Below are 20,458 nucleotides of genomic sequence, written 5' to 3' on the forward strand. Positions count from 1 at the left end.
GCCTGGTGGTGCAGTGGTTAAGAATCTGCCTGCCAATGCAAGGGACATGGGTTCGATCCCTGGCCCGGGAAGATCCCACATGCCGCAGAGCAACTAAGCCTGTGCACCACAACTACTGAACCTGTGCTCTAGAGCCCGCGAGCCACAACTACTGAGCCTACGTGCCACAACTACTGAGGCCTGCGTGCCTAAAGCCTGTGCTCCGCAACAAGAGAAGCCACGACAGTGAGAAGCCTACTCACTGCAACAAAGAGTAGCCCCCACTCACCGCAACTAGAGAAAGCCCACACACAGCAACAAAGACCCAATACAGTCAAAAATAAAAACAAACAAACAAATGAATAAAAAATCCCCCCACCAAATATTCTTTAAAAAAAAAAAGTTAACATAGCAACCCTGAGGCTATTATCTTCAGAAGGGTCTACTTGCAAGGTTGGCCCTTGCCTGATGTCTGGGAACCAAGCAGGCCAACCATTCCCTAAATGACAAGAGTGGCTCACCTGCCTAGATTGTTCATACAAATTATGTGGTTAAGGGTGAACAGTGCTTTCCTTCTGGGAGTCTGAAATGTTGGTACAAGCTAGACTGAGGGTGCCTACATCACCAGCCGATGAAAACCTTGGGCACCAAATCTTTAATGGGCTTCTCTGGGCAGAAATATTGCACAGAAATACCACATTTTTTGCTGCTGGAGAAGGGAGCACACTCAGTATATTCCTTCGTAGGAGGGCAAGAACACCGGAAGTCTGTGCATGGAGTTTTCCAAACTCCACCTGTATGTCTTTCCCTTTGCTGATCCTGTCATGTATCCTTTTGTTATAAAAAAAACTTAGTTGTGAGTCCAACTACATGTAGAATCCCATGAGTCCTGGCAAATCACTGAATGTAGTCTTGGCAGCCCCCAAATTACAGCATATTCAGAACTACCTTGTATACATATCTCTGCATACTTGTGCACTTATTCCTTAGTTTCCACTTTCCTAGAAGTGGTTCTGCTGAATTAAATGGTACACAGCCTTTTCAATCTTGATACATATAACTAAAATTCCCTATAGGAAGGTTATATAAAGTTTTACTGCCATGTAAACTCACAACAACCACTTTCCCATAACCTAGCTGAGAACAAGGATTAATCTTTTTTTATGTGATAGGTTAAATCTTCGTCTGATAGATTAAAATACAAATCTTTATTGCTGTAAAGTACATTTCTTTGATTTCCTATTAAACCCTTTGCCCCATTTGTTTTTCATTTATCTTCTTCTTATTGATTTATTGAGTTCTCTGTATATGTGAAGGATATTTATATGAAGAAATTGACCAATTCACCAATTCTCTGTATATGTGAAGCATATTAATATATATGAAGAAATTTACTAATTTACCAGATACCTCTAGAACTTGTTAACAAATTTACTTCTATATAGAAGACTAATATTTAGAGGTCAAATCCTTTGTTTCCAGATCTGATGTAATGCTGAGAAAGACTTTCCCAACCATTTAAAAATATTTTTTATATTTTCTTCTAAGTTTTAACATATAATCTTTAATCCATCTGGAATCCGTTTTCATGTATGCTGTGAAGGAGGAATTAACTTTTAGATTAACCAGTAATCTCAACATAGGGGTGAGGTTTTCTTTTCTTCCTTTGGCTTACCTATATTTTCTGATCCCTATAATAAAAAATGTTATTATATATACGTAATATATAATATAATATATAAAACTCTTAAATTCATCTTGATTCTTTAAAAATAAATTGCTTGGGGTTAAATTCAAGTTACCTGTCTTTTGGATCCCAGCTAAAGAAAACATTTAAGTCTCTGTTGTCTCGCAAGGCTTCCCATGGAATGTCATCTTCTTCTGGCCGAAGATTCATTGACTTTATACTTTCTGCTAAGCTGGTTGATCTGTGATAATGAAAATTTATTTAAGTATTATTCAATAATAAAATAGTCATGAAAACATGTTAGCCAAGACTTTGTTTTACTAGAAAGAGAGAAAAGGAAAGAGTGAAGAAAGGAAGGCTTTAATATTAGGAAGTAAAAGCTCATATAACGTGAATACAACCAAGCAATGGTTCTGGCCTGCTACACAGCAAAAGAAAGACATCTGGAGGCCCAACCAAAATAAAGTTCATCAGCATTAATTCCTGAAATCCCATGTTTGCAGGGTATGGGGAAGCTTGTAAACATAATATGGCCCAGGGATGATGACCACGGCCTAGCTGGTTTCCGTATGGAACCTGGGATGGTGCTGGCAGTACCCTATCATTCCCCATGACAGGCACCTTCCCCTTTCTTCCCTGTTCCCTCCTACATTTTTCTTTCCCATTTTTCTTTAGCTTAAGCCTGCTAATGACACCCATGAGGCCCATTAATGGCTCTCAGCATCTGATCTAATCTCTTAGTTCCTTATTAGCTCTTGCGCAATACTTACACATTTGCTTCAAGTAGAAGGTCTAACAACATCCGTTCAATACGGACTTGTGCAAAATGAAGAGAATTATTCAGCCTGTTCCTAAAAGCGATAAACTCTGGGATCTTCTCAAATGCACCATATTTGTAAGCTTGAATAATATATTCTGAGGTCTGGGAAGGAAAGACATCACCTTGGTATAAACATTTCACATGTCAGGCAACGAAGACAAACCTTGCCAGACAAAACAAAACAACACTCAAACTAAAATTAAGATGTTGAATCTAATCTTTAAAGTTCTTGGTCACCAAATAGAATATCAGCTTTTAAAAATGATATTTTTCTTCTATCCTATACTGGAGTCAAATGTCTTCTTCACTAATATTACTACTAATAATATTTAGCTGCTGCTACCACCACGTAGACTTTCTCCTAGCAGTTATGTTCATTTCAACAGGACTGAAGGTTTTGTTATACCACATCAGTCAAGGTTTTGGTTAGTGCCATGTGGAAGGGATATTACTCCATGTTTTTCTGCATCTAAGATAAACTTTGTTTTATACAAAGGTTCCCAAAACACCAGAATAATATAACCATACCACCACCACCACAAATAAAAATTACTGTCCTTCAGAAAAAAGACAGGCTGCTCCTTGGTTTTGTTTACTTCTGAATAATATATCACAAACATAGGAATATGTGCATTGCATCAAGATAGAAGACACCAAACAAAAGACCTATAAAAATTCATGTCATCATCCATTCTGAGGACAGAAAATGCAAAAATGTTACCTGTCCATCCAAACAGGTAACAGGATGTTACCTGTCCATCCAAACTACTATGCTAGAAAATCCCATAACATACACCACGTGCTTTAATTAGATTAATACATATATACAGAAGAAACATGAACAGAGGCAAGATAAAGAATCCTAAACAGAAATTCTGGCACAACAGAAGAAAATCTCAGGGAAGAACATTTCATGGGTGTGGGCCTACGCCATCAGCATCGGAAGTCAGAAGGGCACCCTTTTGGGCTAAGTAAAGTACTAAACTCAAAGTTGATGTCTGCCCCCAAAGATCCTTTCTAGAAAAGACAGTCTTTTTGCACAGCCTCAGTCAGCTCTGCCCCCATCTCCATTATGACCGAATAATTTGCCCAATAGGAAAATAGGCCAATAGTCAACAACATACCCTCTGATACACAGCCTCGCAGGGTTCATTTCAGGCCGCGGGATTGCGCCACGGGCGCTAATTCAACTGCATTCGATGCGGCTTTTAAACCCCCATGGGACACCTCGGCGAGCTGTTTGCCTGCAGTATCTGGAGAAATTAAAGACGGACGGACACAAGAAAATTAAAAAGATTACTTGTGATCCTGCAGGTTTAAAGAAGGACTATCTGAAAAAGCTCAAGTGTACCTTCTAGCTTGATTAAAGGGCAGTGATACGCTCAGTCAAGAAGAGGCCAGGATACCCTAAACACATATGCCTATCCAATGGCCTCTTGGTTTGGAAAACATAGCAAGGTTTACCATCAGCCCTTGCAATAGGACCTTACAGTTTGAAAAAAACGGCTGGTTAGGAACATATGATCCAGCAACTAATCAGGATAAAAATTTGACTTTGGTGATTCCAATCAAATTTATTAATTACAGTTCCAAAATATGCTATGACTAAAGGAAAGAACTCAGCCTTACCAAGTGTAGAGGAAGTTTTAACTTCTGAGTGGTCCATGGAATACCACTTTAGAAAAAAGGCAAGAGAAAAATAAGGGGCCACAAAAAAGGAATGCAGTCCTTTAACAAACTAAGAAGGCAACTATAGTTCTCTGGCTTCTTTTTTTAAGATAGTCCTCCTTTAATACTGCAGTAAAGTATCACTGCAGAGCTAGAAAAGGGCCTGGGCAGCTACCAATAGGACAGACTGAGGAAGCACCATGGTTTGAAGAAACAACGACCTATTGGAACTGCAGGCAAAACTGGAAGCCATGGGTACTTTAAAGACTTCTGAATATCAGAGAATGTTGTCTGTACGCATTTCTACTCATTTATGCACCAATGAGGCTATTGAGATCCCATATGGATTCCTGAAATGAACCCTGGTCACTGTAAAAATTAGCGAAATACATGGACATCAAACCCTTGAATAATGATCTTCATGAATACCTAAAATAGACACTTGCAAAGGCAATTTTTTTTAAAAGTATGAACATGTAAGTTACTTTTGGAGATATGTAAATCTAAACTCTAGTTTTTATATTATAAAACTCTATTCCAAATAAGATGACAGCAGACAACGACCTTTCCAAAAAGAAAACCACTACATCGACGTCCAAATACAACTTTCAATCCCACAGCACAAAGCCTTACAAAGCAGATTTTCCATTTAAGGAGTAGATGTTCTTTCAAAGAGCTAGTTGGTAATTGAAATACATCAGTCACTCAAGGAAAAACCATCTGGGGGTGCCAAAAACTACCAAGAATAAAAGATGTAGAGCATAGAGCTTTAGCTTTCCAGAGACGTATTTCTAATACTATCAGAAGGTTTAACACATACAGTATAACACTACAATCATGATCTTTCTTAGCTTCAAACTCCTGTAGGAAACAGTCCACACCACAGTCTCCATTTTCCTATTCTGGGACTTGGGCTGGGCATTACGGTTTTAAGGTATGTTTTCCTTGCTGTACTGTGTTTTGCTTTTACCTCCAGGACTTAGCCCCCTCCATGCTCTCTCACCAATTATCTACTTTAATGTGATTAAATAGCTGTTTTCTTAGTTAGTAGTAATAAAAATAAATTTCAAGCAGAGAGTCCTAGTCCCAGATTAATAAAATGCTTTACTTTTATCAGCTTCAGCATCACGTACATTCAGATGAATTAGTCACTCCTGTCACACACAACCATCAGCAAAATATCAAACAAAGATACGAAAAGCCACTGAGGACAACGTGCCCTCTCAAATCACTCCTGGGGATCTCCTTTCCCTATTACAATACTTTCGGTTGTTGTGTGTGTGTGTGTGTGTGTGTGTGTGTGTGTGTGCGTGTGCGTGTTGTTTTCAAAACACTTCTTCAGACACAGTATTTGTGGGAAGAAAAATTAAAGCTTGATTTTTATTAGTATAAAATAATGTGCCTTTATTGACCAACTCATGAACACTACAGTTCTTCTAGAATGCTGGATGATTGAAAACTGGAGTAAAACCAAACACCAGGCTTGGATTAATCCCTTATTTAACTCCCACATCCACATCAAGCTATTTGAGAAACAAAACTTTGAAAAGGATTCTTCACTACATCAAATGTTTACTTAACCTCTTCCTTAGAAACACAGTAATCAGAGCCAGAAAAATGAGATTTGAAATACACTTTTCTTTTGATTTTTTTCCTCAGTTAGTGAAACTTCTTGAAAACAGAGAAGGGCAAGCATGGATACTTTTTTTTTTTTTTTTAATTTTTATTGGAGTATAGTTGCTTTACAATGTTGTGTTCGTTTCTACTGTACAGCTAAGTGAATCAGCTATACGTATACATATATCCCCTCTCTTTTGGATTTCCTTCCCATTTAGGTCACCACAGAGCACTGAGTAGAGTTCCCTGTGCTATACAGTAGGTTCTCATTAGTTATCTATTTTATACATAGTATCAATAGTGTAGATATGTCAATCCCAATCTCCCAATTCATCCCACCCTCCCCCCTTCCCCCTTGGTATCCATGTCTATGTCTCTATTTCTGCTTTGGAAATAAGATAGTCTATACCAATTTTTTCAGATTCAACATACATGCATTAATATACGATATTTGTTTTTCTCAAGCACAGATACTTGAATATACAGTGAAAACTCACAGATTTATAACTCAACTGCCCACTTATGCTAAGAGATTTTAGAACCAAGGTCCTAGAGATGCCCTTCTGACAGTGAACCCGGGCTAGCAGCTTCTGAGCAATACGTTCAAATGCTGATGCTCACTTCTGTTTCTCCCTGATCGGAAGCTAGGGCACAAAATGAGGTTTGAACAGAGATACAATCACTGTTGGGAAGTGGAGCCATGGGTGGAAAGGGATAGAGCTCAAAAGCCAACTGATGATGCAAAGATCACCACCCCGTGCTACACCAGCCCTCTAGGCCATGACCTGAAGTGTGTCAGAATATAATTATTGCAAGCTGAGAACAACAAACCTATATTCTATTGGTCAGAAATGCTTTTGCCCTGTCCCAGCTTTCTATTTAACACAAGCTTAAAGAATTAGATGGAAGATAAATTAGGTATAGCAGTCATATTTACAAAAGGGTTTTTAAAAAAAATCCTCATGAGTGCTTTGCCAAGAAGAACCTTAGAAACCAGCTTCCTTGCCAAGTTTCTTAGTTGCTGTTAGACCAGGAAAAATGGAACACTATGGGCAGATACCTGGCATGGAGAAATTCCAGGTGATGAGTCTTAGAAGCACATGAGAAGCAAGCAGGTAGTGTGACCACTGTAGAGATGCACCTTATCTCCACATATGTTCCTGGGTGGTTTTACATACCTCGACTGAGTAGAGACCATATGGTTTTTCCACAATAACTTCTGCTTAACTGACAAGTGCAGATCACATCTGCTTGCAGTGAAAAATATGGTGCAAATCCCATCCTTTCATTATGGCACATAAAAGCTCTATCTTATTTATTGTTACTTTAAAAAACATACTACGGACCTAAGTTTCTTAAAGTGTCCTGAACTTGGTCAATTTTATAATTGTAAGAAAAGATAAGTATACTCTTGATAAAGAACACGGTGGTTATAAACTTCAGAAATCAATAAAAGTAAGCGAGAACAACTGCTCTCGCACAATCATATATGGCATCCCAGGCTATACACTCTTATGGGCTATTTCTTATACCCTTAGAAAGTCTTTTAGAGATTAAAACACAGACCTAAGAGGCACTTCGTATTCTGCTAATACCCAGTTTTAAATGCACCTTCTCATGGATTCTATTAAACATACCCTTTCAAACAACCACAAAAACTCCTTACCTCTACCTAACAGCCATGGCCAGTAAGCTATAGACTAAGGGCACGTGTGAGTACAGTGTGGTGCACCTTAATATGTGTACTTGTGACCCGAGGGAAGACGGGTCTGCTGAATCATGTTCTTTCAGCAGGCCAAGACCATATTAAAAAATAAAATTTTTTTTCACTTACATCTTTCTGGTTGGAGTGGAAAAACCTGAGCGCGAAGTTACAGGACTGGGATGCAGCAGCATACTGACCTAGGGATTCGGCGTATCGGGTCAAATGATAACTAGGTCGGAAGGAAAGAAAAAAAAATGTTATACCTACCCACCTCTAGTATCAAATACTACACTTCAAATTACTATGGTAGAAAAACAGCTAGCCATACGAAAAGTTAAAACATGCGGCCATAGAAATGATCTAATTCACAGAATCAAATTTTAAAAAACAGCAAAGTTAATTCAGTTTTGTGGGAGACCTAAAGCTCTATGCCATGCTTTCTTACACTCAGATGATTAATGGAACACAAGTTGTTAAGAGAACAGAATATTGTCTTCCTAAAACAGCTCTACAGGACACAGAGAAAATACCTTGATTCATCACAAAGAATAGTCAAAATACAAATTCAAAGGATCTCTGGGGTCAACATGTAACATACAAGTGTGAACCGCAACTGCAAGGCAGAAGTGAAGACTTGAAAACAATGTGTGCTAAGAAAAAGAGTTCAAAGTATATAACTGTTACCTGTATCTGGGGAAAACTTTTTTTTTTTAACCATTTCTAAATTGTACAAATTTGAAATTACCACAAAATGCTGAGAAAGATAAAACTCTTTCTGCTTTGCAATGGGTCATAACAGGTGATTAATCTACAAAGCTTAATACCAGGAACAACTTTTCTGCTAAAATCAAAATGTTAGAGTTCCATATATGAGGACCCCACACTGTTGTAGCTGGCTGCTCATTATTCAGAGTATATACTACCAACCCAATGGTGTCATGCTGGATATGCTTAGCATCAAGGCTGGAATACAGATCCACCACCGGTTCAAATGCCCCTAGCATACAGTAGATTCGAACAAGCAGCAATTTGAATTGAGCATTGGAAGGGCTGTGAGTTAGTCCCTCTTCCAGCAAAGTCAGGGCCTGCCACACAGCGGTCTCATCACCTAGAACCAAAATATAACAGCATTATCCACGGACCTTGACAGCAAATGGGGGTTTCTCAAAACTAAAAAATAAAAACTAACTGACACCATCACCTCCCCTAACTATTCTAAGGATGTGGTTGGGTGGCAGAGAACAAATTTTAGATACACACCTGTAACCAAAATAGGGAATTTCCCTGAAAAGACAGTCCCTCAATAGTTACCTCAGTTCTTAAACCTGCATCTGCAAAAATGATGCAAACTTTGAGCTGCCAGGTCTTAAAGAGAAGTCTGGAATCTCACAGGATCCTAGATTCTGAGAAGAGATGGACTTTGAAGAACTAGAATCCACCAACCTTCCCAGTACAGGATTTTCTCTACAAGACCCCAGACAGATGCTTTCTCTTGACATCATTTTTCTTCCACATGTAACTCTACTAACAGATGTCAACTAATATTTGAAAAAAGAACTGCTCATTAATAACCAAACTAAAATGATACACTTTTTTGGCCTACTAAAATTCAAAACGTTACATGCATCAATATTCTTAAAGAAAAAGTAATTTCTCTTTTATGAAATTATCTGAAGAAAATAATATGAAATGCAGATAAAGCTTTATATACAAAAACATTCACTGTACTAATAATGGGGGGATGATTACGTAAACTATAGTTACACCCACACAGGGAAACACCATACAGCCATTTAACGTTAACAAGGAGTTTTTAACAGCAAGGGAAAATAATTATGCAATAATGATCAGTAAAACATACAGAATTCAAACTAGTATGAAGAGTTCATCTCAAGTATATAAAACATTCACAGAGAAAGAGAGAAGGAAATATGCAAAAATGTTAGTCTTTTGGAAGTTGGAAAAGCGAGATTAAAATAAACCATTTGCCAAATTTTTACAAGCTACTTTTACAGTTAGAAAAAACAGCTAAAATAAAAAGCTCCATGCACTGAGCTTTTAAAATTATATTCTATATGTTTTTTTCCAAGAGAAAAGAAACAAGACATAACCAAAAATTGGGGATTTAGATAAATATCATCCATAATCCTACCCAAACTATGCAAACCACCCATGATCTACTCAAACTACCACTGTGATTAATGTACTGTTTGTGAACTATCAATTATGTATACATAATCAATTATGTATTGATTACTATCAATTATGTATATATAACATTATTATGTAATGTATCAATTATAGCTCAATAAAACTAGAGGAGAAAAAATGACATCCTTCACTCCCCATTTTATTTTTGCAGCACAATTTTACACAGTAGTAATCATGGCATATGCCCGATTTTGTCTTCCCATGTTGCTATCTGGTCTTCACAATCATAATTTCATTTAATTCAACACTCAGTGACCTAAACTCTGCAGTAACACTAGATATAACACCCAGAGATAATAGTCATAGGTGGTTCCAGGCCTCAAGAGGTTCAGAATTGAGTAGAAGAGACAGTTGGACAATTATAGATAATAGATAATTTTTTTAAGTCCTAGTTATTCAAAGATAACCAGTATCAGAAATTTTTTAAAAAACTTCTTAAAGATCTCTTTTAAATGGAAACAAAATTTCAAAGTAAATAGTAAAAAAAAAAAAAAGGTTTAATTTACACTTCTGAACTATTAAACCCAACATTATGATGACATTTATCATCTTATTTTATTTTGCAAAATTTAGAATATAACTACAACTCTATGCCAATCAAAGAGCATCAAGGGTTGATGAGGATTTGGGGGACAAAATTTTTAAAATCAAATTTTATAATATAACAAAAAGATATAATAAAAAGATAAATAAATTCTGGGGATATAATGTACAGTATGGTGACTATAGATAACCACACTGTACTGTGTATTTGAAAGTTGCTAAGAGAGTAGATGTTAATAGTTCTCATCACAAGGAAAAAAAAAGTAGCTATGTGAGGTGATGGACTTTAACTAAACTTATTGTGGTAATCATTTTGCGATATATCACTATATTGTATACCTTAAACTAATACAATGTAATGTATCAATTATAGCTCAATAAAACTAGAGGAGAAAAAATGACATCCTTCACTCTCCATTTTATTTTTGCAGCACAATCATAAAGAAATGCTTTTTTGCAAAAAATATTTGAGAGCACCATCAATTTAATCTTAAAATGCTCTTCTTAATCCTGTCACATTCAAATCAGTCTCTTTCAACATCCTCACCAATTTTCTATACATTTCTAATTTTTGTCAGATCCACCTTGAACAATGACTATTGTTCCAGCCTACAACTGGAACATTCAACATCACTTTCACTGACTTCAAGAAACCTTGCATCTATATATATATAATATCTATAACTTCCCATGTATTTGCACTGTATGATTTTGGACAACCCACCTAACTTCTTTCTCTCTGCCCTGTATTTCCCACATCTGTAAAACTGTAACAATCTTAACTGTATTGTTACAAGGTTTAAAATTAGCTAATTCATATAAAGCACCTTCAAGTGCCTGATGATCCACGACTGTTAACTGCTATTATTATTATATGGTCAGATATCTTGCTCCAAAACCAAGAGATTAGCAAAGCCACAGTCACTATGAGCAAGAATAGATGCCAGGAATAAGTGGGGAAGGGTATCTGAGTAGGGGCTAAATTACTAAGTGGTCAGTTCATTAATGGTTTTACGTTAAGATGACTTTTACAGCCCTATGCAACCTCCTGAATGTGGGGTTCCAGATACCAAGTACTCTGATGAAAAGGATTTCATCCCCATCCCCGGTACAATACAGTATAACAAGTACTATCATATGGGTATACACAACGTCCTACAAAAGTTCAGAAGGGGCATAAAAGCTGCAATGAGGAAGGGGGTGAAATCAAGACAGGCTTGTCAGAGGCACTGTTTGAGTAAAAGTGAGATGAAGGAGGTAAGAAAGTTATTTCAAAGAGAGGTAACATGATGTTCAGTGATAGTAGCAAAAAAAAAAAAAAAAACAAACCAAAAAGTAGATTCAGGGCTTTAAGTACTAAGAATCTGGAGATGTAGACAGACACTAGATTATAGAGAGCATTGTAAACCATCCTAATAAGGCTGACCTTTATCCTCAGGAAAATAGGGCATATCTGAAGGATTTTAAGCATGAGGAAGATAGTATCAAAATTGAGTGCTTGGTTAAATGACCCATGAGGACAGGGTTGTGTCTGTCTTGCACAGCACTGTCTCCCAGCCCTGTTTCTTCTGCAGTTTATTCTCATGAATAATATGCAATAAGTAGCTAAAGTTATTTTTTCTCAAAAACTGCTAATAAGAGAAAATGTCAGAAGGTGAGACCTAAAGAAAAGGCAATCTCAGTACCATCTTTTGAATCATCCTTCTCTTGCTTAATGACTCATGATGCTTCCTTTACCATGCAGTATATATTTGTCTTAAATGGACTAATCTGAACTATATTCCAAAAAAAGTGTATTTTCCTATATAAATTGAAGTGAACAAAAATGGCTATTTTATTCCATGGACCCATACATCTATGTCTGAATCAGTTTCTCTGTATTTTAATTATTGTAACTTTGTAATAGGTTGTTTACTCACTATTCAGAAATATTTTAAAACAGAACAGATATCCACTGATTTAAGATTATCCTGATTACAGAGAGGAGGATACTTGGAGGCTTTGGTTCTTCTAGAAGCACCCTGGAGAAGGGCAAGGAAGAAAAACCTAAAAGCATAAATCAAATTCTTGGATTATATACTTAGTCTAAGGATTTATAGTCAATAAAAACAAAGAGTAAAGTTAAACTGAAATCACTGCTCTTTACCTGTTTCTCTCCATATATCAATAAGCACATGGACAGCAAGGAGACAGTAATAGTCTGAAAATTGCAATTCGGTTTTCAAACAGGATTTCCCTATAGGGAAAAAAAAAATCATATCTGTATTTTAAGATTTGTTCAATTATTACTGCCCCAAAGGAGTTTTTTTTAAAGCAAGAAAGTGACAGGAGGAAGAAGAGAAAAAGAGGAAAAGAAACTAATAAGAATGGAGTAAATACCAGAAGAAAAATATAAGCCATGAATCAAAAGAGTCAAAAGAAGGTGAGACCACACTCAGCTGGAGCAGAAGGAAGGGTTCCAGAATAGAGGTGGTATTCCAAATGGTCCCAAAAGGAGAGCAGCAAGATTTGGAAGGAGGTTTTAGGTGAAGAAAAGAACAGAATCCAAGAGCCATGTACAACTAATGTAGTATTATGCTCATTACTTCACCTAATTTTTTAGAATACAGTTAGAGAAATACTAATATCATCTAATCAGATAATTTATATTTTACCACACATATCTAAGCAATCTGAAGATCATCTACTTCTAAACTAAATATTTATCTAACAATTTACAATTCTTTTTGTTCATTTACACAGTCTATATATTCAGAATATTAAGGCCTATAAGCAGAAAATATGACAATTATCATAAACTCTGCAATTCATCTGAGCCCCACTGTGATAAAGAGTTGGCTGGCCAGATCAGGAAGAATATGGATATCTGGGAGCCAATTATAATTTTTAAAACTCCAAGCTTAAGAAAGGCTTTGCATTTTATTACCTGGATAGTGTTCCCACTTGACAAAATATTTTCCTTGCCAAAAGCATTACAACAGCATGCTATGAGAGATAAAAAACTGACTTCTAAATCTTAGCAGATCAGGGAACTACTGCACATTTTGAAAGGCTGCTCACCAAATTCTAGTCCATGCTGGTACCTTAACATCAATTCTCTGACCACACTCAATTTCTGATTTTTATCCATCATGTGGTACAAGCCAAGTAACCTTGTCAGCTGCACCACACACAAATGTTGCTGCAGAGCTCTGATGTCAGCAGGCAGTGCCAGCTTATCCTCTGTTGGTGTTGACAAAGGAACAACTCCAAGTAACTGATTAATAAACTGCAAAGTTGAAAGAAAAAAAAAGAAGTACAGGTCTCAAAACAGAACTAGTCTTTAGTAGGCCATAATTAACAAATACTGAAATGGTCTAGAAAAAGGTATCAAGAAAAAATACAAATTAAAACCCCTTTAGTATACCATTTTCTATCTACCAAAATTGCCAAGACAAAAACACTTCTAACAGCACACAGTGCTGGTAAAACTCCAGTGAAACTGGCACACGCATTCATTGCTGGCCAAAAGTATTATGTTAATACCATGTAGTATATGCACTAAAAGATTAAAAGAACCGTGAAAATGTTTCCTAAATTACAACACATTGACATAATATGTAATGTAGCAATGAAAAAGTTTAATTAGGAAGACTGTAAAAAAGAACAATTACCCCAAAACAAACCTATTATATTGATATACTACAAATAAATTCTTAAAGGAAACATTATACACTGAAAGGAATGGTTGTCCTGTCAATAGCCTTAAATTGTTTTTTTGATTAAAGCTTTAACTTTGAGATGATTATAGATTTGCATGCAATTGTAAGAAATAACACAGACAGATCCTATGTACCCTTCACCCAGTTTTTCCTAATGGTAACATTTTTTTTTTTTCCTGTGGCCGTACCGCACGGCATGCGGGATCTTAGTTCCCTGACCAGGTATTGAACCCATGCCCTCTGCAGTGGAAGCGTGAAGCCCTAACCACTGGACTGCCAGGAAATTCCACCCCAATGGTAACATCTTGCAATAAAATGTTTTTAATTCTCTAAATTCGGTATAAATTTTTAAGAACACCAGTTCCACAACCAGTACAGTTGCAATATTGGCAAAAGTGAGAAGGGACCCCTGCATCATGTACAGGGTGTCTGTTTAAACTTCCTACATGGTCGTATACTATACTCTGCAGCTGTTAGGATGTGAGAGAATGCTTGGGCAGCACGAGTCTGGGGTTCTAAAAGGTGTTTATGGATGGGAAGTGCAGCCAAGGGGTCACAGGCATCACCCTTGTGTCTTCCCTATATTTTGTGATCCAAAACTAATAAATTATTTTTAAAGCAAAAAAAACCAGTTCCAGTTACACATGTATTAAACACAGGCTATTTTCACTCCCTTCCAAGATCCTATTAGGATGACAGTAAAGAACAAAAAAGGAATCAACCCAAAAGGATCAAGAACATGTGAAGAGATGACAGCAAATGATAAACATTAACAAGATTTCAAAAGATAAAAAGCAGAAGGGCAGGTGGTAAGTAATAACCAATGTACAGGGCCAAGAAAGCTGAAATCCAACAGTATGAATGGGGAGACCACCAATAAGCAGCAAGCCTCTTCCAGCCACAGAACCTTGGAAGACTCAGAAATTAAGGGCAAGAGGTACGTCTGAAAGCTAAAGTGCTGGTGGGACTGAAACAGAAGAATTTGCTAAATTCTAAGAAATTAGACCCCTCCCCAAGCTCACTGACTGACTTCCTAAACCCAGCAGAAGCCACAGGTTTTCTTTACCCCCAGGAGATACTGAACCAGAGACACTGTAGACTCAAGGGGAGAATGGAACAGATCTATTACCTCATGTTTCAGAATACGCTAAGAGGAGTTTTAAACTTTTATGGTTCTGTCAGATTGATTGGGGTGAGCTGAACAAAAAAATATTAACTCCAAGAAAGAAAGTTAAGAAAGGTAATCTCCATATACAAAGTGGCTCAGCTGTGAATATTTAGTCATTAAAATATAAATACTGCATAATTACTAAACTATACTGGGGGAAAAGTAGGTAAGGGGAGAAGTGGGATGTTATGAACAAAATTATTGCCTTCCACAGTAAGATACCAATAGATGAAGACTATAACTGTAAAAATAAACAAATAGCTAAATAAGCCTATAATTTAGAAATATGGAGTTAAATAACAGAAGAAGCAGTTAAGGGTTGAAAGTGATTTGCCTGTACAGAGCCAGAATCAGGGCTGGAGAAGGCAAAGAGCTGCAATTGTTTTTCAATATAAGCCTTGTAGCACTATTTGACTTTTTCAATTTATACATGTAATTTTTGGAAACAAAAATTAAATTAAAATAAAAATCCTACTCAACATGTAGTTTCACATCTGTAATGACTTTACTTCAATTTTCTACAATTGTATGAATTTTAATTTTAATTATTACGATCAGATAATCACATTTGTAACAAAGAAACTGTGACACTAGTGTTCATGTTTTTGATTAAATGCCTATATAATTTCTATTGCCAGCTCTTCCATTCTTGTAAGCTATTTTATATACTAGTTATGTTTATTATTAAGGCTTTCTTTATTGAATGCTAAAGAATCTTCCAAACAGGTTTTGTCATAAAACAATACATTCATTTGCTATTCTAGTCTGTACAGTTTCACTGCTACACAAAAAGCTTCTTTAAAAACTGGAATTATTTTATTGTTAGCTTAAAACCCCAAGGCAAAGGAAACAAAATATAAAAACGTCTCTATGGGTGAGCCTCTTCAGGATAACTGGACTCAATGGCCCCCTCTTAGGGGCCAGTCCCATTTTAGAATGCGTCTCCTAATTCATTGGGACAACAGTTCTCAGTCTGAACCTTACTTGGACAGTTTGCAATCCTCTGACAAACATACTGCTGAGTGGCAGGATTTTTAGCTATTGAAGTCATCCTACATTTAAAAAGTTGTGGCAGCAAAATTACCCCTCTCAATTAAAAATTTACACAGGACTACAAAACTCACTGCAACAGCTTTAAATCCTTTGTCTCACTGAACAATGACCACCTCATCACTGCTAGTATTTCACTATTTCTAGAAGGTTCCTCCCAGTAGATTATTAGTATATGGGGTCACAGAGGCGATCTAAGATTTTCAAACATGCCAATAAAGCAGAGCTTCTGGTACTAAAATTTATGCTAGCAAACCTATATGAATCTCAGCTAAATGCAATATAAGCATTCCTCTAATGCTTTCCCATCATTTGATGCTTTAACTTACAAGACAGTAAGCACTACAAAACATGATCAATCATTCCCTACCTTAGCACTTAGCACATAATATGTGCAACAAACACTTAGTGAATGAATCTCTCCCACGTGGTTTTATTTTCTGCTTAAATCCCTCCAGTAACATGAAACTCACACAGTGTTTTTTAGAGAATTGTGACTATAAAAAAGATCTTTCTCTCACTGAGCCAAATTCTTAATTCCCTGAAACAACTTCTTGCTGGCCCTGTTCTCTTCCCTCTTCTACAGGAGAGCTTTTCAAATTATGAGAAATAAAGTACTCTGTCATCACCATACCAAACCTATCTCTTCCACTCAACCATTTCTCTCTCATAGGCTTCAAGTCTTTCTATAACCCAGAACCCTCTTTTCTGGATATGTTACAATTTATCTAGAAAACTTCTAAAGCTTAGCCTGTGCCCTATAAGCACAGCAACCCAAGAACAACTTTTTCTAAACCAAAGTGAACAGTGGCAGTCATTTCAGAACCCAGTAGAGACCACTGGCTCCTTACCAGTTTGAGAATGCACTGCTCCATTTGCCTTAGATGTGTAACCTCAAGACTGCCAAAGTATGAAGTGCTGGTGAGCTAAGGATATGGTCACCAAACAAATACTCTAGTCATTGCCACTGTGCTCCCATTGAGTTTCACTCATTCCATATGGGGAGGATAGAGGCTTTCTGGAAGAACAGGTTGTGGTAGGCCTGTGATAGGAAGACTTCCAACCTTCACTAATTAGAGTTTTTTATGAGTAAAGCTGACCAAAGTCACAGACTCTCTTGATATGTATCAGTATTTCTTTACATGATGTTGATATACATATAATTGATTTACATTGATTCTATCACATCAAAAACTCCCAATAGATGACAATTAACTACAATATGGTACCCAGGCTTAGATCCCAGAAAAGAAAAAGGACATTAATGGAAGAGCTACAGAAATACAAATAAAGTCTAGAGGCCAGTTAACAGTAATGTACCAAAGTTAGTTTCTTAGTTTTGACAAAGGTACCACTGTAATTTAAGATGTTAATGTTGGGGAAAGTTGGGCGAAGGGTAGAGTATAACCTTCTTTACTATCTTTACAACTTTCCTGTAAATGTAAAGTTATTCCAAAATTAAAGGTTTTTTTTTCTTTAATTTTATTGAAGTATAGTTGAGTTACAATATTGTATTAGTTGCAGGTATACAGAAAAGTGATGTGGCTATTTATTTTTTTCAGATTCTTTTCCATTATAGGTTATTACAAGATATTGAATATAGTTCCCTGTGCTATATAGTAAATTCTTTTTATCTATTTTGCTATAGTAGTCTGTATCTGTTAATCCCATACTCCTAATTTATCCCTTCCCCCCCTTTCCCCTTTGGTAACCATAAGTTTGTTTTCTACATCTGTGAGTCTGTTTCTGTTTTATAAATAAGTTCATTTGTATTATTTTTTGGATTCCACATATAAGTGATATCATATATTTGTCTTTCCCTGTCTGACTTACTTCATTTAGTATGATAATCTCTAGGTCCAACCATGGTGCTGCAAATGGCAATATTTCATTCTTTTTTATGGCTGAGTAATATTTCACTGAATATATATATACCACATCTTCTTTATACACTCATATGTTGATGAACACTTAGGTTGCTTCCATGTCTTCACTACTGTAAACAGTGCTGCTATGAACACTGGGGTGTGTGTATCTTTTCGAATTAGAGTTTTCATCTTTTCTAGATATATGCCCAGGAGTGGGATTGCTGGATCATATGGCAGTTCTATTTTCAATTATTTAAGGAACTTCCTACTGTTCTCCATAGTGGCTGTACCAATTTACATTCCTACCAGCAGTGTAGGAGGGTTCCCTTTTCTCCACACCCTCTCCAGCATTTATTATTTGCAGACTTTTTGATGAAGGCCATTCTGACTGGTATGAGGTGATACCTCATTGTAGTTTTGATTTGCATTTCTCTAATTATTAGCGATGTTGCGCATCTTTTCATGTGCCTGCTGGTCATCTGTATGTCTTCTTTGGAGAAATGTCTATTTAGGCCTTCAAGTTTATTTTTTAAAAATCCCTTAGATTTAGAGTCTCAGACTGCTTCAGCAAGAATGAATCATGATTTGACATAATCAGCAATTAACTGCTACAGTTTTGAGCAAATCAAAGACAAGATATTAAAAGGAAAGTCCACTGGACTTCATCAAACTTTAAAAATTTGCTCTGAGAATTCCCTGGTGGTCCAGTGGTTAGGACTCAGTGCTTTCACTGCCAGGGCCTGGGTTAGATCCCTGGACGGGGAACTAAGATCCCGCAAGTTGCATGGCATGGCAAAAAAAAAAAAAAAAAAAAAACCTTGCTCTGCAAAGGATCCTGTTAAGATGATGAAAAGACAAGCTACAGACTGGGAGAAAATATTTGAAACCATATATCTGACAAAGGACTTGTATCTAGAATATCTAAAGAACTCTCAAAACTCAATAGTAAAAAAATAAATCAACTAGAAAATGAGCAAAAGACAATAACAGACACTTCACTGAGGAGAAAATACAGATGGCAAATTAGCAGATGAAAAAATGTTCAACAGCATTAACCAGTAGGGAAATGTACATTAAAACCATAATGAAACATCACTACACATTTACTAGAATGGCTAAAATAAAAAATAGTGACAACACCTAATGTTGATGAGGATGCAGCGAAACCAGATGACTCATACATTGCTAATGGGAATTTAAAAGATACAGCCACTGTGGAAAAGTCTGGCCATTTCTTTAAAAAACTAAATGTGCAGCTACCATAAGACCCCACAACTGAACTACTGGGCATTTTTCTCAGAGAAATGAAGACTTAGGTTCCCATAAAAAAACATGCATACAAATGTTCACAGCAGCTGTATTTGTAATAGCCAAAAACTGGACACACCCACATGTTCTCCAACAAGTTAAAGAAATCGTGGTACATCCATACCATGGAATACTATTCAGCAATAAAAAGGAATGGACATGGTACACGTAACAACATGATGAATCTCCAGGGAATTACGCTGAGTAAAGAAAGTCAATCTCAAAAGGTTACAAATAATATGATTCCATTATATAACATTCTTAAAATGACAAAATTATAGAAATAGAAAATATCAGTAGTTGCCGAGGGAGAGGGATGGGGAAAGGAGGAGATACAGGGAGGTGGCTGTGGGTAAAAAAGTGTAGGGAGCACATGGAGGGACCCTGGTGGTGAAACTTCTATGCATCTTGTCTAGGTGGTGGTCACATGAATCCATACGCACTATATACGGCACTAAATATACACACACAAACACACCACACATATACACACAAATGAATGCATGTAAAATTGATGAAATCTGAATAAGTCAGTGGATTTTATCAATGTCAGTTTCCTAATTATGACACTATACTATACTTATGCTAGATCTTACCATTGGGACAAAGTGGGTGAAGGGTATACAGATCTCTCTGTATTATTTCTCTTACAACTGCATGTATATCTACAATTATCTCAAAAAAATATATATACACATACATACATACATACACACACACACACAGAACAGAAGAATCCAATTATCTACCAGGGGCTTATTCTCATTGCGGCTCAACTTTACAAGAAATCATGCCTTTAATCTGATAGCACCTAGACTACTTGGCTTGATAGAGCAATATCTTGATATCTCATGTTCACCACTTTCACCCATTTTAGAAAGGAAACCCAAACACTTAACCTAGTTGCAATAAATACAGGTACCCAACAGAACTCTGCTTACTTTTGTACACTGTGTAGCAGGCAAGAGGTCAACAAACACCTTGAGGTCTGTGAAACAACAAGGTTTATCCCCAAACTTTTTAAAATACTGGAACATTAATTCTTCTGGATCACCTAAGAGAGAGCGGGGGGGGGGGGGAAATATCACTAAATTATTCATGGACTGAAGCAATCTCTAATTTAAGTGAGAAGT

At 36.5% G+C, this 20,458-nt stretch overlaps 1 protein-coding gene across 4 annotated transcripts in view; it reads right to left on the reverse strand.

Annotated features, from left to right (window-relative positions):
• Positions 1-20,458, reverse strand: part of NAA25 (N-alpha-acetyltransferase 25, NatB auxiliary subunit) — a 74,268-nt gene that overhangs the window by 23,097 nt on the left and 30,713 nt on the right. For 3 of the 4 annotated variants that reach the window (XM_082353669.1, XM_082353668.1, XM_082353670.1), the window contains exons 11-17: positions 20,267-20,379; positions 13,291-13,498; positions 12,377-12,466; positions 8,404-8,584; positions 7,606-7,705; positions 2,437-2,588; positions 1,782-1,907 (exon numbers count right to left, since the gene is read on the reverse strand). In XM_082353669.1, coding sequence (XP_082209795.1) covers positions 1,782-1,907; positions 2,437-2,588; positions 7,606-7,705; positions 8,404-8,584; positions 12,377-12,466; positions 13,291-13,498; positions 20,267-20,379 — 970 coding nt within the window. The remainder of the gene's footprint in view (positions 1-1,781; positions 1,908-2,436; positions 2,589-7,605; positions 7,706-8,403; positions 8,585-12,376; positions 12,467-13,290; positions 13,499-20,266; positions 20,380-20,458) is intronic. The other variant, XM_082353671.1, reaches the window with a different exon arrangement.

This window comes from Balaenoptera borealis (genome assembly GCF_965194805.1).
Source record: "Balaenoptera borealis genome assembly, chromosome: 14".
Taxonomy (NCBI): Eukaryota; Metazoa; Chordata; class Mammalia; order Artiodactyla; family Balaenopteridae; genus Balaenoptera; species Balaenoptera borealis.